We start from the raw sequence: 25,621 nt of genomic DNA, 5'->3' as shown, positions 1-25,621 counted from the left end.
CGTTTGCGGATTAACGTCGTTTTCGTTGTAAAGCTGTCGACACGACGGCGTCCGATCATCGATTACGAGCGTCTCCGCCGATGTGTCGCGCATTTTTTCGTCAAAAATACTTTCAGGAATGTTGGGACGGTATCAAACGATGTGTCTTTGACGGTTCCAATTGAAAACGATTGAAAATTAATTTTTTGCTTTCAATTATTAACGTTAGATCATAGACAAGACGAAAATCGGAGACGAAAGTCACGGTAAAAGAGCAATTTACTGCTTATTTTCGTGTATATCTATTTTTGAATCACTTCAATGGTACACGTTTAAAATTGTACTGAAAAATAGCAAAAAAGAACGACTGGATCGAATCACTTAAAAACTATACTATACGATTATCGTATCGATACAATTGCGGGAAATGCTTCTACAGAGGCACAAAAACCAACTCTGTCCAGATTAACCCTCGGAAACATGAACCCAATTAAACTCTGTGAAATAAGGGCGAATAATTAGGAACGAATTGATACAAGTACACCGATTTCAAATTCCTCGACGTTTGGCATTAATCCAGAACTACGACAATAACCTTACTTTCGTCAAGTTAAAAGAAAAGTATCTTCATAACCAGGATCCACGCAAGATATGCAGCGCCTCGTAACTCTGCGCCGGGTGCATCTGCACCGTCGAATGGAACGCTTTAAATTCGTGTTATCGTTCTATTTTTGTAGCAGCCCCTATATACGTCCACTCTGCGGATGGCGCTATTGTCTACCCTCAGACACAGGTTCTATTTATAATTTCATCTCCGTCGATTGGGAACGTGGTTAAGGAGTCTCGGCATCCACAGGAATCCCCCGAAAATCAGCAGGGATGGAATCAGTCGAGTGACGCTACCAGGTAATGCAACGCTACCAGGCATTGAATCATTAAATTTGGCACAGTTACGGTTCATTCTGAAACGAACGACGCGACGCACGCGATACGTTCGCTCATTCTGAAACCGACGGCCATTGTGCCATTCAAATTGGTACATCTCTGATTAGAAACTTGCGCGTCCGTTTCATCGTTGTACCTGGACTCTGTGGGTGGTAACTCACGTGCGACAAGACAACGGCCCAGACGAACACGATTTAAAGGGAACTTTTACGTGCAAATCCGATTAGTCGAAGAAGGCTGTTGCCCACTTTGACATTTTTCAAGCAGCAGATCCATTTAAGCGTCTCTTTAATTCTGGAAAACGAATTTTTCGCAAACTATGCATTCTGTTCCTCTGGCGTTTGATAGGATCAAAGATTATCTTTAATTTTTAATTTCATTTTAAAAGTGGATTTAGTTTAATAATTCAGCTGAAAGATTACAAAGACGATTTTGGTATTTTATTCGCTTTAGTGCCGATGCTTGAATCCAGGTCCTAGGTTCCAGAATTGAATTGGTCCTTGAGTTCCAGAATTTGTCCCAGTTATTCTGTTTCAAGTTAATCTAAAACTCTGATATTTCAATTCTTCATTCGTTTTTTCTACATATTACGTGCCATTAGTAACCCACGACACGTAATAAAAGCAAATCTTCGTTGAACTGACAATGATATTTTTTGCCGTTTTGCTAATTGTAAGATAAAACCAAAAGAAGACGAATGAATCAAAATATGAAGAATCCAATACAACTCGTCCTACTCTTTAACGATACAATCACTGAAATAGTCAAAATTACTAAGACGTAATTCTTCACAGAAACTTAACCCATCTACAACGATGCAATTCTAGAAATTTTAATGATTTTTCGCGAAATATATGTTTTTTCCCCTGGTATTATTATATTCTTTCGTGCATCTTCCATTTTTATTTCGTTTATAGAAATTTTACGTTTTATCTATTTATTATTTCATCGATCATTCTAAGTCGTAAAATTTTTTTTTCGTTAGAATTTGAACTTCTACTGTATCTCGCAATGTAGCAAAGTATTCAGCTGGAATTTCTCTCTCAGAAATGCTTTCGTGAGAGACGCGAACGCTACATTATGTACTTAGATCACATAAGGACCGTTTCTATACCGTAGAGCGAAGAGCGACCTAGAATGGTCAGTCAACGAACGGTTGCGCAAGATGCAAATCATATCGCAGGATATGAGGGATATCCTAAGCCGTCGAAACGCACCGAACGCTTATTGATCTTCTCCTCCGCGAGAGGAGCAAAGAGAGACCATGAGTCCGAAACGACGCTCGCGGTCGTCGTGGATCTTGGATACAATGGTGACCCCGGCGAAGGTCTCTCTGTCAAACGACCTCGACACTCGAAACTGTGCCGAGGACATCAGGAAGAAGCAGTAAGACTAACAGTCGCGCCCCTGCTCGAGTCCTTTGATGTGAGTCAAATCGGACGCACTGTGGTTACCTCTACGTTCCTGATGAAATTTTAATTAAAAAGGATGTCGGTGAAAAAGAAGTTCGAGATAGATAATTCTTTTTCAAATTATAAACGTACATTTTGTACCGACTTTCGATTCCATAAATCTTTTGTCTTGAAGATGAAAGTAGCGTGTAACGGCGAGTATACGTCTAGAGAAAATCCTTGTACTTTATTCATTAATTTAATTATTACTAGGAATAAGAACTCGATATATTTGTATTTATAATGCCGCAAAGTATAAGAGTAAACATGTATTTTTGGATTCTAAAGATTGCCATAGAAAAAACGGAAATAGAAATAAAATTTTTGATTGTCTTCCCTATTAATTCTCTTTTTATATAATTATTACTGTATACAGATACAGAATATTAATGGCAACGCTGTTAAAAACGTATAGTTGCTTTTTTTAAAGTTATAAACAAAAGATTTATGCGAATTTCAATTTATGTAAATTTTCTGCCTTGAGAATAGCTATCGAAGCATTTTTCTTCAGGCAATAAAAGTGTATATTTTATGTGCGTATAGATGCAAGATAATTATTTTAAAATTAACAACGAAGATTTTATAACATTAACCGCGATTCGGATGATTTTTAGATCAATGCGTATCTAGACAAAATTCCGCACTGATATGTAAAACGTAATTTCAGATATACCTTAATAGAAGCTTACCTTCCCGCAAACTTGATTAACTCGTTTCTGACCTACTTCGCATTTGTTCTTTCGCAAGAAATGGAGTGCGCCTTTGTCTTCCTGTCAAACTCGACGCGAAACTTCTCGGCCCATTAAAAATTACGACTTAAGGCCTCGTTGGCAGAAGAAGCCGACATACTAGTCGAATCAAAAACCAGTCTCGTTTTAATTTCCATAAAAATCCGCGATTCAGCCTACACCAGACCAAAGCAACTTTCTACGGCTACCTTCCACCAGAATATTTCCAAATATTTTTCCAACTCAACGTTCCACCAATTTAATTTACCTCGTTGATTCAAATCGCTCGAAACGAATGATCTTCGCAAATAGTTTCAAAGTCGAACCAATTCCATGAAACCTTTAACAATCGTTAGCCCTCGAGATGTTAAAGAAAAGATACACGGTGTCCATTTGACAAAATGACTTTATGGCGAACAAACCCAGGATTACGTATCGTACATGCACACGTGGTTTTTCGAGTTGAAACATCGGTCCGCGAGGAGCAACCGCGATTAATGCGAGAACGGGCACGGTCGGACAAAAGCGAGAGTCGTCGGTGTTAAACAATCGGAGAAAATGGAATGGTCGCGTTTCAATGGCTTCTCTGGCTGTTGGTCACCGGCGTGGCGACCTTGTTTGGATATTTCCCGTATATTTTGCCGCTTCTGGTCACTTTATAATGAATTTGCTGGCTCTGGATTGTAAATGTGGAACTGGTCACGTGCGGCCCGTCACCGGTACATAGCCGTTTCACTTTCGTTCTGATACCCGTGTGCCTGTGCTGCTTCCGTTGCAATATCGAATTTTCTGTTCTCTGTCGTTGTTTCGTCAGTGTCGCCGTGGACGAGCCTTTCGAACTGGTCAATGGTAGAAGGTTACGTTTCTTCAGCAATCTTAACGGCGATACGGCTAGGATCGTCTTGGCGACGCTTCGTCGACAACGCCAGAGAAGTAGAGCCGTGGCGAACCATGCAAACCAGGGGCCGGCTCTTGGTCCCGGGGCTGGCTCCCTCGACCAGAGAAATAACATCTGAGAATAGTAGATATATTATTCTATTAGCCGAGTAGAACGAAAGGTGCAAAAACGGTACAAATATTTATGAAAATTGCAGAATTCAGTTAGAATTAGTAAACTAAGTGTTTATTTGCGATTAATAAACCGCGGATGTTTACGTGAATTCACATTTTTACGAACACGACTAAAGAAATAAAACCTAAATAGAGATTCGTTTCGTCGTTCAAATATTCCAACGGCTATGTACTTTACTTTCGATATTTTATATGCTCTTCCATATCATGTATATTGTGTATTTTTATATTGTGTATAACGAATGGATGAGCAGCAGCAGTTTAAAAAACAATTAGCCACGTTAATGATATAAAAGAATACAAAAGGTCTTAAAACACGTGTCGAATTTTTCATCGGTAATTCTTGTTCCAACTATAGCAAACAAGAAAAGAAATATATATAGTTTGCACGTATAATTTTTAGCGTTCCAATCTACATATTCATCCGGAAAGATGGAAATTTTTATTCGACGCAGTCGTTATCGGTCTCAGTGGATCAACTTCGTTAACTCTATCAACGTTTTCCAATTTTCTGAAACCAGGCGTGGTGGTAGATAGGAAACCCGTAGCGAAGGTGTCGAATTACCGATAGACCTGGAGCTGGTGTTCTCCGTGACGAAAGATCATTTGCCAATTAAGAAGCAGGATTCGGGTCGAGCGCGTGGGCGTGCACGGCGTTAATTGAAATCGCGAGTTTATTCGAACGATAACGAAGCGAGCGGAGCCGACCAGCCGTTCCGTATGCTATGGGAAACATTTTTGTCGTTGACGGTTCGCAATTTTTCATTAATCAAATCGCCAGTGCACCAGCAGGCTGCAGAGCAATTAGCGAATAAATTGCAGTCACCGAAAGGGAGGAGCACGAAACGTATTTGCTTCCCTAGTGACGTTTTTGCACCGAGTTAGCCAAGATAGTCTACGATATTTCAATGAATTTCAATCAATTCGTTCTCGTTGCTTTCAACACCGTCATTTTCATGGAAGAAGGAAAGAAAGGAGATCGATCAGAGTCTGATCGTTAATTGGAAATTGGACGCGCGTGTTCCTTGCTAATTTAAAACATTTTTCTTTTATGCAACGATCTAAAAAAAGGCACCCACCAATTTATAAAATTTGCTTAAACACGAGATAATTAAAAACAATTATAACACACCGCGACCAAGTACCCTTTGAACCTGACGCACATATACCGTTCAATTGACCGCATAAATTAAGACGAAAGGGATAAAGGTTAACACACACTGCATTCTCCTTACTTTGGTCATTCTCACGTTTTCTGGACTGCAACTTCCCAACTGAGAAAAACGTCTAAGCGTGAGTCAGGATAGGAGCAGCAAAGGGTTAAGAGAGAAGAGAGAAGAGAAGAACGCTAGTGGAAAAGATCGATTCCGTGACCGTCGTGCTTTTTCAAGGCTGTCCAGCGCTAAATCCACGATAATTCGTTTAGGTAGACCGGTATAGATCGCGGTAGTAGGCCGCGTTCAGACTTTTATGGCTCCCCGAACGACGTGGACATCGTCATCCTCGTAGAGTTTTCCTACGTTTACCCTGCGTTCCTTTCCTCTCTGAACGCATACATGTACTGAACACATACACACGGCTGACCCATTTGGCAAAGACTACCGCCACGGAGAATTCCGCATTAGCCAGCCACCGCGTGTTTTTACCGTTAAAACTGACCTTATAGATCCAGTCGCTGGCGCGCTGCCTGAAACTTAGGGGTCGATCGACTGGCCGAAACATAGAATGGCCGTGAACGGAGACTTACTCTGAACGGTAGTTGAACCTGCTACAGAAAGACGGTGTTTGCGTTAGAAAGATTAAATACAACTGAATGTAACGTATACGTAAGCTGTAGTATGTACTTAAAAGACATATATGTAGGTACCATGGCTCACGGAAGACGATTGAACGTTTGTCGTAAAAATCTTTTATGTTTATATACAAATTCCGTTGTGTGCGTTACACGAATGAAAAACGTTTAAAACTCTCGTTAAGTACTTTATTAATCTCTGCGCGATACATACTTCAAGTTGATTCACTCGCACTTGACAGATAACGCAAACGATTACGACGATTGTAAAAGTTCTTCTTCGTTACTGTAAGTTTACATTTTGCTTGACATGAAACTTATGAATCTCTGTTAATTTCTAGCAAAAGAGTTCGACATAGTTCAGATCGAAGAACCGTTGATTAATCTATAGGAAGACGATGCCGATATCTGTTTTAAGAACGGCTTTATAAAGTGCAAACAAGCCATCTGATCGAAGAAAAACTACAATTGTAGCCGCAACAAGTATCGGTTCTTAAAAAAACCTTCGAAACAAACGCGCAGACGGTAATCTACAACGGAAAAACTAGATCGATTTGCTGGCCTGCAAAAACTCAATTCCGAGCGGGAAAAACAGATCGGAAGAAACTTTGTTCCACGGTCGAGCGACACAAACGGAATACGCGATGAAAAAGATAATTTATCGAAGCAAATGAACGCGTTGCGTGCGGGCTGCGAGAAAAGAATCTGAATATCTTTGAAGGATCTAAGATCTAAGAGACTAGCTGAAATTTTAGAAATCGCAATTACATAGAAAAAAGTACGCTTCTCCGTTTTGTGATCTACGCGATCTACGTACTCATGGTCGATATTTTAAGAAATTTCACTTATACATCTATGTAACAGCTTCTTAACTTTATCTCCCGAAATAAACACAAAAAGTATGTTTTATGCTTTGGATTGGACTTATATATTACGTTCTGGTTACTCAGAACGATGACCTTGACAACATACATAAAGGTCAATGAAATCGGTGTACCCTTTTTCTAACTTGCATTTAACGCCTGATCGTCGATGTATTATCACTGGGAAACACGTTTCACGAGTCTGACCAGTCAAAAGCTGAAAGTGGCCTACCATTTACGACAAGAAAGTTGTCAGACGTTAAAAATTAATAACGCGAACTGATTAACTGCGACTAGGAATTCTTTACTGTTGTAGTCAACTAGATAAGAACAAAGAGCCGACGTTGCAAAAGAAAAAGGAGGAACGTTAATGGCCTTCCCAACGAGGAGAACTTGACAAATGGTGGTCGACGGCGATGAAAGAACGGCTGCGTTTCGTTTCGTGGCCGCGTAACGAGTTCGGTCTTTCAGAACGGGAAAAGGGCCGACCATAAAGAACCGAGGCGATGCGGAGGACAGCTTGAATCGGGCAGCTTTTGTGACTACCTACTACCTACGCGAGCCTAAGATATATCGCGTGTCTGGAACAGTCGAGGGGAGCCAACGTGGAAATGGCGAGAGAGGGAAAATTTGCAAAACGCAACAACGTCCGCAGCCAGGATATAAATTAACATACAGCAGAACGAAAGATAAGGAACCTGAACGTTGTGGATGACAGGTTGAATCAGAAGCACGGGGATGTCGATGCTTAAAATATATTATGCTCGGCTGGAACTGAAACTCGATGAAATAGGAGCAGTGGGAAATAAATGTTACTCGATTATTGTGTAAATGTAAGACCGAGTGTATTATAAAGTATCGAATACGAGTAGTAAACTGATATACATATACAAGATAAATGATGTTGGTGCTCTTGCAATTGTCAGTGCAAATTAACCAGTCCATGTGATTCGACTTTTCGCAATCGTTATATTTTCAATACAAACTACCACCGAAAAAATGTAAGGGTATCAGGAAAGATACTCAAAGTCTAAATATATAATATACATCATTGTTTATAACATGAGTGTCAAAATTAATCAAAATAGTGATCAAAAAAATGCTATGCATATGGAATATAAAATAATTAATTTTGCTACCTCAAATTAATGAAATTGTTATTAAAATATAAGCGAATAAGCGAATCGTTAATTGGCCAACGTTTCAAACGAAATATCAATTCTTAGAGGTTTTTTTTTTTTTATAATTTCGTAGTAATTTCACAGAGTTACTTAAGTGTCTTAATATTTATGAACAGGAATGCGCCTACGTTGAATGTAAGTAAGATTAAATTGAATGAAAATGGTGGAAAGGGAAACCGAGAGAAGAACGTTCGAGGCCCAAGAGTGAATTAATATGTATAACGTTATAAAATTACAGATATGAAGGATAAGAACGAACATTAAATTCAGACTCTGATCATTAATTTGTTAAATGTACCGTGGTTAATTGAAAATGAACGTGAATGAGAGAGCAAGAAGAAAAATTCATGGATTAACAAAATGAGAGTTCAGGAGACAAAGAATGCGGAGGACAAGTACAACATAGCGTACTGTGTTCAGTTCTGTGTTCAACCATGTGTAAAATATGTAGCGATTAACTGGAAACGACTGCATATGGAACGAAAGCAACGAGAAGGAGAATTCGCGTGCATTAATCTGTGTATGCGTAATTGAGTGAGTAAAATTGAAGCGTGAAAGCTGGAAAACATCTGTGACTGTTCTGATCGCGAGTTCCTTAAAAGTTAAATGTTTTGTACGCACATACATATATCAATGTCTGCTTCGTTCTTGGCTGTATGAATGTCAATTGCATTATATAAAAATATATTCTTCTCGGAAGCTGTTCGATTATTAGCACTTTTCGTTATTTCAAGAAATTTTAACACAGATTTCGTCTCTCGTGGTATTAGAAATATGACACAAGAATGATTAAAAATTCACTCTAAAATGAAAAACAACCATTTAGAAACAAGCGCGCGACCATTAAAAAGAATACAAATAAGAACCTGAAGACTTTTTGCAAGCGCAGTAGCAGAAACTCCACTATTCCTTCCGCTTTAATTGGAAGCATCAGCCTCGAACATGAAACTCGAGAGGCCATAAACCACAAAGTCGAAAACAAGCATCCCTAGTAAATTCAATTTCTCGAGAGCTCGTAAAAACTTCCGATCCTAAACCTGCCATCTTCTTCTTTCAAGAACTCCACGCTGCCCCACAAAGAACAATCGTCAACGACATCTGTCCTAGAGTCAGAATCGAACAGAAGGAAAAAGAAAGAAAGAAAGAGAGAGAGAGAGAAAAGGTGACTGCAATAGATAGCCGAAGGTGGACATCTTCTGTCCTTCCCTCTGAGGGTGGAAGATTTGATATCGGTTCTGAGGGGAAAGCTGAAAAAAGGGGAGGTCAAGTAGCAACCGGAGAGATACATTTGAGATAACGGCGGTGCGGCAGGCCGATGTCAAGGCGACCGTGACACGGTGAGACACGTCTCGATAAGGACGCGGAGAAAAATACAACGCGGCTGGTAAATTGCGAAGCGAAACGTCTCGAGGCTTCCTTGATCGGCTGATATATCGCGACGACGCGACGCGCGGAACGACGTGACTTGGACGCGAAGCGCGGCGATCCTTTCCAAGTCTCCTCGAGAGGAACACCTTAAATGGTGCACCGTGAACACGCCTCTTTGGTCCCTTCCATGCAGAATACCGATTAATCGGCAATAAATAACATGCATAAACGGTGTTATCTTATTAAGATACATCAACGTCCAGTGTTTCCATTATCGTGTCGGCTTTTAACGTTCCGACTCGCTAGAATGGAGAAACCAGGCGCTCTGCTCGAGTACCAAAGAAGCCAGTTTCGTGTTTTATTACACTACACGTACACTACTTACGGTATCGTGACACACGATTCTGTGGCTTTGATAATGCGAACAGGGTTACTGAGATTACTTCTATGTACTTAGGTGGTGTTTATGTTGAACCGAGTGGATTGAGAGCTCCCAAGTGCACGTATGAGATATCAAAAGGGCGATTGTAACGTGGATGCTGATGGAAGTAAAGTAAGAAGATGAAACGGAGTACCTGACGTTTCTCGTGAAATATTTGGTTTATCAGCGAATTGAAAAGATCAATGGTATTTAGACGTTTGTTAAGACGTTCAACTAGAGAAATCAGAGGAAGGGTTGATTTAAGTTCGTATGATTAAAGATTCATTTTCAATGCGTTAAAACGTGTAGATGTGCGGCTTTACTCAGCAACTGTCTAGAAATTACACGTGATTACTTTTAATGGTTACACGGTTATTTGTGATACAATAGCTGCTACAAAAGGTGTCTACTCTTCCTTTATTTGCATAAACGTTTTACTTCCAACAACTAAACAAGGTAAAATATGAAGAAGTAAGGACGGTGGTTCAGAAATGTACGATATTTTCTACAATTAAATGAAATGGATATTGTTGCACAGTGAGCAACCAAGCAGTCATATAGAACGTCGTTTTCGATATTCATTCCTGATATCGGACTGGCTTTTTTTCTACAAACAAACCCTTGCTTTCATCATATTTCTGATAGTGACATGCATGTCCAGAAATAAAGTAACTTTACTACGTATCCGCTTAAATATTTCGAACCAAGGCCAGTGCTCGATCAAAGCTGTAAAACTGTGTCATGGATGTGCCTTGGCAGCTCGAGCGTTTTCGCTCTTTTTTTCATCTCCATTTCGAAACTTTCTACCCAGGGGTATGACTTTCACGTTCCCTAGGAAACAGTGACGTACAAATTTTGGTCCTTCTTATTCCCTTACGGCGTACTTTCACTTCGTTACGTTCTATGTTAACCTTTATATTACACAGTCGTCTGAACTTGGGGAAATTTTTCAAGTGTGTAATCTTCATATACCATATTAGGTTGAAAACTGATAATAGCAGATGATAATAATAAAACGATCAAAATAAAATGATAAAAATTACAGTATGTTACAAAGCGAGCAAATGCTGAATAATTATTTTAGGTGAATATAAAGTTTCCAATCATGTTTTGTAAAATCCTACAGATTCTCGTATAATGAATTTCAAAGTATTCATAATGTCACAGAATTACAAATATTTCACAATGCCAAATACTACATGAATATGAATATTATCATTCGATAAACATTATAATCACGATCAAATTCTCGTTGACCTGTCGGACGATCATTATCATCTTCGAACTCCGGAGAGACTCGAAAGATTAAAAATACTGCAAAATTACTCGTAATTTTGGGAGGGAAAGTTCAACTGATATTTACTCAAACTTTCTTTAATCAATCAACTGAATGCTAGGTATTAAAACTATATTTAAATACACGATCGGACGTACATAAAGAGACATCGTATATACCAAATACATATGAGAAGCCTCTGTTCGAAGAACAAGTGATTGCACACTATCATGTCGGAGCCATGTGCAACGTGCGCCATATAATTATGCATATCGACGAAAATAAAATTTCCCGATCCAATTTACGCGTCTACGTTACTCAGTCGTACGAAAATCTCATCTAGCCGACCATAAAACGGTGACAATGTCCCAAAAGTAAACACACGTATACCTTGACGTTTCTCGATCCACTCCAAACTTTCCACCTGGTCTCCCGTCTGGATCTCCACCGCGGAATCTGTCGTCCACTGCCGACGCAGTGGATGTCGTGCACGGCCGTAGTTCTCGTGGCGATGGAATCACGCGGCGAGGGATCCACCTGGGACCTTCGTGCGCCGTTTTCTAACCAAGCAGCGGCTCTTCGAACACGTCACCCTCGCATATGGAGACACGTCCGGCAGCCGCCCGGCGACTTTTCATATCCTTCGACCGTGAATTTCCCTGGACAACGATCGCCGCGAACGAGCTCCGGACACGCAGCAGGGTCGCGGCTTTTGCACGCGGCTCAATGTTGCGGGAAAAAATTATTAGAAAATGATAGAAAAAAAAAGTGTAGGGTCAAATGACAGACGAAGAGTGCCCGGAGGAAAAGAAATTTAGACAAAGGATGGAGCGACTCGCGGCTGATCCGGCTGAAGTTCGCCGATCCCCGATCAGGCTATCGATCGATCCTCGAGGCGAGACCTCGTTCACAGCGGTGGCACGATGCGCTTCCAACAGCGATCGTACGTACGGCCATCGAGAAATAACGAATCGATCGACCATGATGTGCCGCGGCTCCAAAGAAAATTTGTCGCCCGTCGAAACTCAAACCGTTCTAGAGTAAAGCGTTATCGGACTTTGTTTCGCGCTTCGGCTGCAGCCGAGTTTTTGTTCGAGCACTGTGCCCTTGTCTTTTCAGGTGATGCTATGATGCAGCACTGTTTGACCAGTTGGTCTCTTTTAGAGCGAGCAGATGCTTCTTTTGATAGCATCATTTCCTTGTAATTTTAACGTCACTTCCACATCTCCACTTTGGTTGGTGTGAATTTTCAGACGTATTTGGTTTTAACGCTAACTTCAAGTATGTTCAAAAATGTGCTGCGAGTAACTTTAGGATTAGTTGTCGTACTCGACTAATATCGTTTCGTTATTCAATGGACACTCAGTTAGAGAGCAGATCATCGAATATAACTACGTACGTATATAATCAAACCACGTTAGCGAAAACTAAGCGAAGTTTCTCTCGCTTGAACGTTTCTGATTTTAACAAATCAATATTCTACGCGATTCGCAATTTTCCATTGGATATTTTATAAGAAACAAAAATATTTGTCTTTACCAAAGGAACGAAGTAGTAACCGAATATTTGCGTTATAAGACAGATTTTTATTCATCGGTCTGCGAACCTTTCGTTTCCATCACGTTACACCACAAAACATGATACGCTACACTAAAATCGACACCAGTAAAAAGTGCAAAAAGGAACACGATATAGATCGACGCAATTCTATACCCACAAATTATTAGCGAGCGGCATAAGAACATATTACTTTACGGTTTCGATACAATGTCCTTTTCGTCCATTTTTTTCCTTCCCTCGGTTGAACGAGTATTGCCTTGTCGCTTGTCGAAGGCACGGTAAAACTTCGATACACCCTGCTGCACACGGAAAACGATCCCCTTAGCTAGGGTCAACCTCCAGTCGGCTATAGTCTTTTCGCTCCTTTCTAAACTCTGGTGCGCTCCCGTGACGTCATTGGATCGTGTCAGTAGGTCAGAACCTGGATACGTCGTCCGTGTGCGCTGCTGTTTGTTCAATGTACTGGGTGCTCGCAAATTGCATTACCTGACTGAAACTTTGCCAGATTGTATACAACTGTTCGACGCGTTACTTTTCTCGCGTTGTTTCCGTGTCGATAGCGAGTCAAGAAATTACCGAAATACAGAGACTGCTTAGAAACTTTGGGTTTATTTGAAGAATGTCTGAAAAACAAATTCTTCTTCGCAGTAAGAGAAATTATTATTGCAATTAACAGAGATCGTACCTAGGAAATTGTAACTGCTGTATAGCTGTATATAGTTATGCGTTGTACCTATCGAAGAAATAATATTTCTCGCATGACGTTGAAAAAAAAGCAGCACAGCATTGAGAATTAAAAATTTGTTATTAAATATTTATATGAACAACGAGTATCTGTAATGTTATGCTCGTTACAAAGAAGAATATTTTACATATACCGAAGGGAAGGAAGATAAATATTTTCTTCAAAGGAGTTCTTTACACGTTACGGACTTATATTCTTCTTCGACGTTGATTTAGCTATTGTAAGTGGAACAGTAGTTCAACGAAACAATCGAGAAGTTTAAATTCGAGAGTGAACAGAATTTCTGCGGAGAATTGGCAGCGCAACGAAGCAGCTTGTATGATGGTAGACGTCGCGACGCTCGATTCAGTGAAATTTCACCCGAAGCATCGTTGCAATGGAAACATTGTGCTTGTATCATTCGATTATCCGAGAAGTGATACAAAGTGAATGCAACCGTAACGAAAAGAACACATAAAATAATATTTTACATGCTACGCAACAGATAAAACTCATAGTGCATTTGTACTTGCTTCTATTTTTCCTTACAAGGATTATCGTTTGAAAATCCTATTACATAATTGTATATGATTTAAGTTGTGACTCGAGGTAACGATTGTCAGCCCTTCGTCCTCGCTCTCTACAATCGATTGTATCATATACCGATTGGAAATCTTTAATCGACAACCCTATCATTGTTCATTGTACCGACGTTCATTTATGTTTAACGTTTACAAAACCAGTTATGTTGTGTCTCGCACAAGCATGCAGTCGTGCAGACGCACAGACCGAACGTCTGATGTGTCAGACTGAACGTGACATGCAGAATCATAAGCATGGTACGTATCTTACAAAGGGACACACGTTTTTGATATCGCTCAACGCGTTACACACGTTAGTTTATTTTTAGACGTATCTACTGAAAGACGCCTGCGGGACATATTGCGTGTTTTCATATGCGCTCGATCGTTAAAATTGGCACGAGATTATCAAATCGAGTACCGACATAAAACGTGGGAGAAGCGTGAACGCTACTCACTCAAAAGCAGCCACGTCGACGCGTGTCGTTGATGTAATGCGCACGAAAAATTATATTCGTCCGATTAACCCCTTTTACGCGTCACCCTCGCCGAACGTAACGTTTTCTCCAAGATAAAGGTTAAAGTTTATCGAGTCTTTGCAACCTCGACAATTTACCGCGGTCATTAATTTCTTCCGCAACGTTGGTCCCTTGTGCAAGACAAATTTTTCTATAGTCCGCGTACGTCGATGTGTATTCCGTGCGACCACGTTACCGCGCCTTTGATCACCGTTTTTTCCCGTTGCGTTTTCTGCGATAAAGTCGCCTGAAGATCTCACGGAACAAGTTCCTCGGCTGACAACACAAATTTCCACGATAATTCAACGTCCGTCGCGTTTCTCCAAAGTTGTAGCAGGCGAACGAGATAAACAACAAATCACGCAAATTCTGTGAATCGCTCGTAAATTATTCGAAATCGCGCTGTACATACCGAGGTCGGTCGTATCTTTATGAAATTAATACCAATAAAAGTGAAACCAAACGAAAGCTCGTCGAGAGTTCGTAACTATTTCCGTGAAATGATTTCTAAGATCGTTGCAGAGGATTTGTAGAATTGTTAAAATGAAATCTAATTTACATCGAAAGGGATCAGAATGTGCGTATAACGTGTCGTACATAAGTATTGCAACATTTGAACTTTCTTGCGCAATAATTTATCGACTAATAATATCAATGAACTAACAAATTGCGAGTTTATAATTTTTCAAGTTCACAACGAACTGGATAATCAAACTTGATCTCTAATTTGTAACATGTATGTACAGTATTTGTTTTATTACCGGGCTTATTTGCTATCACGAAAGAGAATTAGAGTCGATAGTTCGTGATTCGTAATTTGTAAAATTTCACTAATAATATTAATTCATGTATTTATAGTCTAAGGTTTTATATGAGACAATATTCTCGAAATATTTTAATAATTTCCTAATGATTTACAGGTTTACGGTTTATTTAATCCTTTGTACTTGTATATGGTGTATACGTAGTAGTGCGATAATATTAATTACCGTAAAATGAAAATTATATATTTTCCAAAATTAAGATATTACGAAATATTTATCAAACATTAATCGCTAGCGAATTCTGTCATCAGCGTTTACCCTGGATTGAAAATAACAAGCCAACTTTGTGATTGCTATATCGAAAACAGAAATATGCATTTCGACATGCAGAGAATGTTGATCATTTTTCATATTCGTTGCGTACATTCTCGCAAGAATTTCATTGTGTTCGGCTGGAGCGTGGAACCGGTCGGGCTGCCAAAAGAAAATACGTGCAAACGATGATTAATGGGCGAACATTCGATGACACGATAACGAAACTTATCGCTCGATCTTCGCACGGACGAAAGAACAGTACGCAGATCGAGAAGTTAAACTTTTGGCCTTACCACGCGTTCCTTTGATATCGTTGTATGGTGCAGATTTCATACGTTTCTAATACAGATTTCGAAAGTGACGACGTTATTACTTTAGAAATTAATGTGATGTCTTTTACTAAAAGGCACGAGTACCGTTGAATGACTGTATTGCGTTTTTGAACGAAGTATCAATATGTAAGATCGTTTAAATCACATTTGCTTTTTGGGCCATTTGTGATATAAACAATGTTTGTCTCTGTGAACACGTTAGTGTACAATTTTAGGTATTATTCGGTTTCACTTTCTTGTTTTTATTACCAGTGTGAGTATTTTTATTATTGCTGATCATTAAGTGAACGAAATTCTTAGAAATTTCAGACAGGCCGAATGATTTCTACGATAGACACAGAATCGAATATTTCTTTGTACAACTGAGACTGATTGAAATCTATTTTATAAATTATGTAAAACGTTTAATATCATTTGTAGCGTTTCTTGTTCACCAAATAAATCACGAAATATCTTGCAATCCATCTGCAATAGTTTAAGGTGTCAACGTAGTGATCATTCAGATAGATATCAGCAACGTTTTACCACATCAAGACTTGCTATCTATCATTTAGTCGCAATTCTATTTCATCACTTTCATTTTCCAGCGTATATAATTCTTCTGAACAATTTTATTCGACAACCTAAATACCCAAACACATCGAAAACGTTTATACTCGCCAATTACTAAATCATCCATCATAGTGAAAGCAGTAAGCTCGGTGCAGGACTCTCTTGCACAATAATTTACCAATCATCTTTGAATTGATACGATTACTAAAATTTTACAGGTCGCGAGTCACAAGTTACCAATGTGGAGAAATTCTTTCCTATAACGGTAACGCGTTCGCAACAAGACAAAAATTTGTAAGTGAATTTTAAAAGTCATAGAAATATCTTGATCGTTCTATCCGCTGCAAAATTGTAAAATTATGAAAAACTGTTTTTGCAATAGGATCGTATAATCTATAATCGTCACTTCTCAATTCGCTAATTCTGAAATTATTACACAAGAGGGTTCAGGTAGTCAAATTCCGTCGGTTGCACCGCTGTCTCGAAAATTCCTCTGGTAATGCCACGGGACGAAACCTGCTCCCGCGAGAAGCCAACAGGCATCGATGATTACATCTTCCCAGGAAGTCGATTTGCATTGCAGATCCATGGAAAAGGGAGTTCGAGGATACGAGCTACCGGTCGTAGAGGATCGTCGTCGTCGCCGAAATGGCGCAATGAAGATGGATGAAAACGTTCGAGCGAATGGAAATGTCGCACGGTGGAATATTATAATGTCACACTGTGATTTATCGTCGGATTTGCTGCCGTGTTTTGTGTCTCGTGCTCGTAATGGCCAATAACGCGACGATGATGCGCGCAATTATCTCGCTGTTGCCCGTACGCCGCTTCCGAAGACAAGTACCGGGATAAGAACAAAAAGACGGACAGACCTCGCCGCGGTCGCAGCACCACTGACCTTGGTCTCGACCACGTCGATCCGGTGCAGAAATTGCGCCTGGATCCCTTTCGCGTGTGCACTTTCGGATCCGAATTGCTCGACTAAATTGCGCACCAGTTATCGATGCTTCATACGCCGTCGGCGAAACCCCTTCAGGGATATGCAAGAAACGAATTATACCGTGCGAGTTGATTTTTTATGTTATTTTCGCGATTGGTAGAATTTTAGAAAGAAAATTTCGAAGGTGATTTTGACATAGCGGTTTAAGAACCGAATTGATGTATCAAAGCATTAAGAACCAGGCAATAGAATAATACGTGAAACTGGGTAAGTGCAACGTTATTAAGATTAAAAGATTTAAGTAATAAATATTGTGTAAAGTTAGAAGGAGAGAGTTACACGAGTCAGAGGCACGAAAAGTTTTCACAGTGCTAAGAAGATGGAATATTATAGCGTTAGAAGTATTTCAATTTCTTCGAACTTCGTAAAATTGTGCAATTTATATCTTTCTGAGATCGTACAACTTATATATCTATATCTGCTTGGTTACGAAGCTGCAAATTAAAAATAAAAAAATTTTATGAAAGGAACTCTCATAATAATTCGCGTGAAGTTCGCGTAAAGTTGGTTAAATACGAGATTTTTCTTCGAGCTCTTAACAACGTTTATCTCCCCTAAGCACAACTATCCACGTAAGAAATCACTCGAGACTCCTGATATCGTAACACTTTTAACCACTTTATTTGACCTCTAGCCCCGCCAATAAGGATAAAACTCAGAGAGCAACTTAAACAAGATTGACTTAATAGGTTTACAATTAAGAAAGTTCCAACTCGTCTGAAAACTTCTTGACCTAATACTTCCAGGAACACATTATCTGTGAAACGATATTAAAAAGCCTTGTTCTATCTTCCCGCTAAACCTAACCCCTCACACCATATCAATCAACCCTAACAGCCTGGAACCTTGAAAAGAAATTTCGTTATCAAACATCCAATTATTTTTCCCCTATGTAGGTCCAATCTTTCCTCCGATCGTCAGATATCGTCGTGAGATTCAACGATATTACGAGCTTCACACATCACGTTGCAATATTTTTGGTCGTTCGTGAAAAGCTCGTACGTACACAGCTCGTTGGACACCAATTTTCGACGAGCAACATTCCGATCGTTATACGCGGTCAACGTTGCACCGACATTGAACCAGTGCAATGCTGCAATGCAGGTGGACCAGCCGGTGCAGCTGGAAGATGCGTAGGCAGTTGGAGGCTGGAGCCACTGTCTACCGCAAATCTCTCGCGGCTCCCGCAGATGTTATCTTTACCGCAAGATATCCAACGATTCTGTCTCCCTTTATGCATGAGCTAGCTCGCAAGAAATCATCTCGCTCGTATGGAATAGGAGGAGACGGAGACGAAGAAACGGGCTGGGCGGGGAGTCACAGGGACAACGAGGATATAGAGAGGCCCAGTAGGGATAGAAGAAAAGCAGAACGTCGTTTCACAACCCTTTGTTCCGTGGATGCCGGATGCCCGAGCGTTGGATTATTTTTCTCACGGTGAATAATTCATCCTGACAAATGGGACGGGTGCGCGCGACCCGTCGTGGCTCGTCGTTCTGCTCGTTTTTCTAATCCGCTTTTTGTAACGTATCAATTCGAGTATTACATCGAATGACCGAGGATCGTGGCCACGAGGAGTCGCGTTAAATTTCAACGCGCGCTAGTGCAGGATCGTTAGAAATGAATGAGAATGGTTCTTTAACAGGTGGCGTGTTTGTAATCTTCAGGGTGATTGAACTCTTTTCGGTCGTAATTTAAGTCCTGATTAGATTTTACCGGGATCTTTTACATTGCTTTTTGCGTTGAAATGGTAGACGATTCTTCGATACTTGAAAGTTTACTTTTATGGCAAATTTTTGACAACTGAAATCTTTTTACTCGTATTAGTTTTTAGATGGAGGAAATTTTGTGCTCTTTTTACGTTGGAGTTTGTTTGCTAAATTATTTTCACGTATTAAACTAGCACAAGGTTGCGTTTGTATTATTTAAGAGGAATTCAATTATTCGATGATTTAATGTGGAATCTTTTGAAAATTTCTAGTAAAAATACCGAAGAAATATTACACATATTTGCGAATTACATTTACATTGATCAGTATAACAGCAGAAAATTCCCTAATAGACAGAAATGAAATTGAATTCCGCAGTTTAACGTCAGAACCAATTTCGCAAGGACGGCCATGAATCACGGCAGTTTCAAGCAGTTTGTCTCTAATCTCCGATTTCAATTTCATCGAGAGACAGGCGAATGTACAATACTGCGGGCTAATTTAAATCAAGTTCGCGGGAAATGTTTGATCAATGAAATAAAAGTTTGATTGCGATCAGGCAACGTTTGCATCGAGAAAAAACGATTTAACAATCTTTTCTACTTAATAAACTATTTTCTGTCGATAATCCGTTGCTCTTTTCACAGAAACTTTAATAACAGAGATATCGTATCGCTTTGAATGCGAAAACGAAAAATGCTAAAGTTGTTGAAGTTGTTTTCATCCAGATCTTCCAATTTTGGTAACGATGATTTCATATTTCTCTTTGTAAGAATCTCAATGTCATATCGTGATATTTTTGCAGTATAAATCATCGTTTTAATCTTCCATATATTATGGAAGTAATGTATGTATGTAATATTCCCAAACGTGACTGTATAATTAATTAAGAAATTCCGTCGATTAAAGAGAAATAAACAGGTATTTACAAATACCAAATCGAAAATTAATTAAAAGAACTTCAACCGTATTCAGTACTCGATTTAAAAAATACACGATCTTGCATACGTATGGAGCTTTGCTCGCAATTAATTAATACGTGCTTAATTTTTGTCATTTGAAGAATCCACTCCCTAAACAAAATATTCCGGATAAATACGAATATGCTGTATCACGATCAGAAAATAATATGTACGATATTATTTTCAATACTTGTCGTCTTATTTTTGGTCGAAAAACGTACTTCCGAACATTTCCTACGGAAAATTAAAAAATAACTTAATTCTGCTCATAAATCTAATAGCTAGAAAAAATCGCAAAGAAGCACACAACACAAACTCAGAACCAAAAAAAGTTGCAAAACATTTCCTTCTCCAACCATACACAGGCACGCGGACGTAGAAGCAGGTAAAAGAGATTAACAGGTAAGAGATTGAAAGCTAGACAATGGCCCAGCGTGCTCGACATTAAATCACTGGTAATTACGAGCAGCGCCACGGGCATTGTCTCCTATGTGCGCCACATTATCAGGCATCTATTCATTACGGCGGCGTAATTGCGCGTGTAAACGCGACGCCGCCAACACACGCGTCCATCTTATTACTTTCAGTTCCTTTATTATCCAGATACAAAAATCGATCGGGATGACACACGTCGGTTGCACGATGTCGCGGCCGGATCGCTCGCTTTTCCTCGCACCCGTAATTTTCTAGCGTACACGAGTTCGGTCGCGCTGCCATGGTTCCACAGGAACGCGTGACTCACGACCTACATTCGTCCCGCGTGACACCTTTTGCACGCACGCCTTTAACATTTATTGCTTGTAAATAGAGAAACTCCTGGTCTCCGCGTTCTGCGGATCTCGAAATCGATTCGCGACTCGGCAACGATGCAATAAACGCTCGCGAAACCCGATCGTTCGATTCTCTTTCCCTCTGCTTCGATTTTTGCTTTTCGAGGAAATTGGAGTTGGAGGAAATTGTTGATTTATTGGACGGTTGAAATAACAAGATTGCGTAGATGAGTTTCGAGCCGACAAAGGTTTAGACACGATAGCCTCGATGCGGCGTCGATTGCACGCGATGTAGGATTTCTACACGGGAATAAGAAAGGTACACTAGCGTTTAAAAGTATTTCAACGCTTATACGTTTCTTATAAATTTATCACAAATTTATCATAAATGTATAGATCGGAAAATAAGAAACGTATTAAAGATACAAGTATTACAAATTCCTTTTTTTAATTCCGACAATTCTATATTTAAAATTTCTTAAACGCGGCATACATACTTCAACTTTCATAGTCACGCCAACAATTTCTGATATTTTGTAAATTACTAAGACCCGTCGTACTATGCAACAAAGCACGAAGTAGACGTTCCAAGCGAGTCGTGCAATCTTCAGCAACCCGAAAGCAACAGTGAATTCTAACCACATCCACGGAAATATCTTCGTAGCGCTTTCTCACCATTAGCAAATTCCTACCATTCTACATTCGCTACACCCTGTATGTAATATGTATATTACAATGATCGTGGCAACGTAAAAAATCCGAGGCATGAATCAACAAAGAGGAACGAGGAAAAAATTCCATCGCGACAAGCGTACCCTTCGAGTTTCGCAATCGGTTCAGCCGGTCGTCCCATCTATCCCAAGGAACAAACAACGCGCACCATTGTGTCTCTATCCTACTGAGCGTTCTTGTCGAACGCGTGCAAGGATATGTAGGTGGTTAACTGAGCGGTTGGCGGTGTATCAGGAGAGCAGACAGGTAGAAAGGGAGCGGAACAAAGCGGAACGAAGAAAGAGGTCTAAGCGAACAAACAAGAGAGGAAGGAGAGATGGGTGCGAGAGAGGACGAGGGGCGGAACGTGGAAACGAAGAGAAAGAGAGAAAGAAAGAAGGATGGTGGGGTTGGTACGAGCGACTCAAGCACGTGGAGCCTACTCCGTGTGTCTCGTTCAGTAGTGCTCTCGGTTGCCTTCGAACGATTTCGCACCGGATGTCCATCGAGCTTGTTCGACGTATCCAGCGCAGCACCTTCGGTCAAACGTAAAAAAATCGATCAAAATCATCGAGAATGTGATCCGTTCGTCGTGACTGTTACTTACACCAGACATCGTCAACGTAATCGAAGATCGAAGGCTGGTTTAGCGATGGCTTCCGTACCGAAAATTCTTCTGACGTGTGCTTTCTTTATTTTACCGACCGCCATCGCCTCCATCGAACACACGGCCAACGATCATCGCGACTTTACCAATCACAGACTCACCTGGCCGGTCTGGCCGTACCACGAGAAATTCACACGATCTCGACACGAACACGACGATAGGACTTTCCAACAACAGGGTACCGTCAACAATTGGATTCGCAACGATCTGTTCGAAAGAAGCAGCTCGACGATCGCACCACTGCAAACAACTGCGAGTGGGGTCAGACATCGCGTGGAGCAACACGTTTACGAGCAACGAACCTCGAAACCGGAGAAATTCAGCGCGGTCGCGGTTGCCGACTACACCGGCACCAGAGCCATCGCTTACGCCGGTTATCACAACAATCATCGTCACCAGCCGAGGGAAGTGGTCACACAGGGCTACCAGCATCACACGACCACTCCGGCTACTTATACCAGGCATCATCCTGGGTAAGTGAGGTCTTTGAAACTTTGCTTTTAGGCTTTTACGAGTGGTCTCGGTAGCTTCGTAGATTTACAAAAATGGATTCATTTGTCTCATACTTGTCACTGTCGGTTGATAATTGCGTTGTATCCTACGTCACTTCGTATCGTTTCAACCGTAATCTTGCGTGAACTTTAACATCCATAGGGGCAAGTATGGGTAAGGAAGATCGCAGGTTTGTTAAATAAAGACGAGTACAAGCCTAAATTCTTGAAATCTGAATTCCAGTTAAAAGTTAGAAGTACGATAAGATGCGAAGAGACGATGTTACTTGCGATTCTGTATATCAAATTCAAATTCTTTTTAAAGGATGCATCGTTCGAATAAATTGTTTTTTATTTACTATAAATCTTAAATCTGCTTTATTATCGTATCATAGGTACAAACATAAAGAATCACTTCTTCGAGTCATATCTAAAGTATAAATATCTTTTTCATGCAAACCAGCTGTAGGAGTTTTTTTATACATTGATACACGATTAAAACAGCGAACGCAAATATCACTGCAAGAGATTTACGATTGGAGTTTAATTATTTTGCACCGTTATTCAATCCATCGACGCTAATAACAAACGGTTCATTCGAGATATCGTTTCTTTACGTCGTAACGTAACGATGTTCCAGTGATTTATAAGATCAAAAGAATCTCGCATCCAATCTATACACCGATAACGCATCGAACGATCATTTTTCATTCGCCTACTCAATAAAGCAAATTAAAAATTGAAAATTACAAATCGAGCATTCGAATGTATCTGCGAGAACATCTGTACAATCACAAGTGCCTTTGCTACTCTATATCTCTTCGTCATCCAGTTGATCAATTTATCGAGATGCGTTGCATTCGCATTAAGAGTAAATTACGTTTCATTTATACCCATACAAATTAGAAAACCGCTCTGTCCTTGCGCAACTAAGGTAAACATGTATTCGCGATTTACCGTTTCTCCATGCGGTGAAACAAGTATTTTTCTGCATTTCCTTCTGTTTCCGTGCTAAAACAGGATTAACTTGACGAATACGGACGTAAATCGAAGTCAACATAGGCCGTACGCGAGCCGTTCTTCGGACAGCGAATACCAAACAGGACGGGAAGCACATTTCATCGAATTGCGCAATAAAATGTCTGGCATAGTCCATTGTGTCGGACGAAACTAAAGTTACGCGTAAACTGTGCGCTAAATTTCCCGGTAACGTCGACCGATCGAAGGAGATCAATTTTCTCGGTCGAACCACCCACTTCCTGCTTGGAGAGGCCGACTTCACCCACCTTTTCGGCATAAAACGGAACGTTTCGCGGTATATCGCCACCCTCGAGCCTGCGAACGTAGGTGTCTTGCGTCGCAAGCCGAGCCAACGAAGAGAATCGAAGCTAAATTCGAGCGGAAAACTTTACGATCTACCGGACAAAGCGCAACTCACGCGTTTAAATGAGTCGACGAGCGCGGTTAGCCGCGCGCGTCATGGAATTACTTCGCAGAACGATAATTTATGGTGCCAGTCCATAATCTTTCTCAGAGTTTTAACGCACGACTGTTCTGGTCCGGACTTTCATTTCGATTTTTAATCGTTTGCGAATTCAATCAATCATTTGCCTTTTTTTTATTTCGAACCGTGTAATTTTGTGTTCGGTTAATTTGGTGTTGAGAATTGAAGATGGTAGAGAGGCGATAGATACAACGTGGTAAGCTATAGAGTTATTCGAGTCGGCTAAGCTTCAACCTTAGAATAATAAACTTTGTCGCTTATCGTGTGTCGTTATCGGTCATTGAAATAACAACGAAAGAATGAGAAAATATCGTGTATTTTAGATTCGTCGAAAAGAGACGTTAGGAGACAAAACGCTTATCTCGACCTAAATATCCTACTGGTTTATCTTATGCGGTACCTATACATATGTATTTTATCAATTTATAGTGGCTGAAAAGTATCAAAATTTGTTTGGCGAGGAAGAGGCAGCAAGGATTACCTTGACAAAGTTGCAACTGTTGCAAAGTTAAATGCCAGGTGTTTTATCTACAGTTTCCACCTTAAATATCTCCACCATGATTCACCCAGGAGATTATTTCTACGGTTGAAGGTTACACGGTTTTGAACGCTCTCACGCGAGAGTGGGCGATTTTTTACTGTGCTTATCTGTTTGGTGGGAGCAACGGGATAACATTCGTTTCCTTGCTGAAAATATTGCTATAGCTCCTGGCAAATAAATAATTTCGCCAGCGTACGCTACACACGAATAAAATACTCGGAGTCGTTCTAAAATATTCAATATACAAAGAACCGTGTTATTTTCGAGAAAAAGTCCAAGTTACCTTATCACTGTCACTGAAAAATAAATATGACAAAATATTATCCCGCGCCCGTGAAACCCACTCGCAATTGTATAACAGTCGGTTGAAAAAGTTTCTTCGAGGTAAACTATGAATATTCGATAGAGCAGAAAATAGGGCAAATATTTTTCGTACATGACAGAAGGATATAAGTATGCAGTCATACGAATGCGTGGAGATAACTTTACATGGGAAACTAGTATAACAGGCTGATATAACGTATTAACAGAACGTTGGAGACAAATAAGATGACTCGACTGTCGATAACTACGTCCCCAAAAATAAAATTGTTCTCACAGAGTATCTGAATTCGAACTAACCGCGTAAACTATAAAACTAAAAGCGCAAAATTTATTCCAACACTTGGAAGTGAAAGTTTCAACAGTTACATGTTACACATACGTTCGTGTACATTTCTATATTTTCGCTTTTCTTGGCAATCACAAAATCAGCCGCAAAGATTTGAATCGCCCGTTAAAAGGATCGGTAATCTCATTGGGCGGGACGTTTAATTAATCGGCCGATTAATTATCTCGCGCGTAAC

The 25,621-nt window shown here is 40.1% G+C and overlaps 2 protein-coding genes across 3 annotated transcripts in view; one reads left to right on the top strand and one right to left on the bottom strand.

Moving 5' to 3' along the window:
* Positions 1–2,894: 2,894 nt before the first annotated feature.
* LOC117233287 overlaps positions 2,895–25,621 on the bottom strand; it is a 35,360-nt gene continuing 12,633 nt past the window's right edge. The window contains exons 1-3 of one of the 2 annotated variants that reach the window (XM_033493446.1): positions 11,466–12,246; positions 5,834–5,942; positions 2,895–4,115 (exon numbers count right to left, since the gene is read on the bottom strand). In XM_033493446.1, the coding sequence (XP_033349337.1) occupies positions 3,678–4,115; positions 5,834–5,896 (501 nt within the window). In that variant the 5' untranslated portion in view covers positions 5,897–5,942; positions 11,466–12,246 and the 3' untranslated portion in view covers positions 2,895–3,677. Of the gene's footprint in view, positions 4,116–5,833; positions 5,943–11,465; positions 12,247–25,621 lie in introns of those variants that run through there. The other variant, XM_033493444.1, reaches the window with a different exon arrangement.
* Positions 21,314–25,621, top strand: part of LOC117233286 — a 28,247-nt gene continuing 23,939 nt past the window's right edge. Inside the window, exon 1 of the mRNA XM_033493443.1 lies at positions 21,314–22,713. Coding sequence (XP_033349334.1) covers positions 21,911–22,713 — 803 coding nt within the window. The 5' untranslated portion in view covers positions 21,314–21,910. The remainder of the gene's footprint in view (positions 22,714–25,621) is intronic.

The sequence above is a fragment of the Bombus vosnesenskii genome, unplaced genomic scaffold, assembly GCF_011952255.1.
Source record: "Bombus vosnesenskii isolate JDL3184/JDL3185 unplaced genomic scaffold, Bvos_JDL3184-5_v1.1 scf7180000013295, whole genome shotgun sequence".
NCBI classification, from domain to species: domain Eukaryota; kingdom Metazoa; phylum Arthropoda; class Insecta; order Hymenoptera; family Apidae; genus Bombus; species Bombus vosnesenskii.
This window is presented reverse-complemented; position numbering and strand designations above follow the sequence as displayed.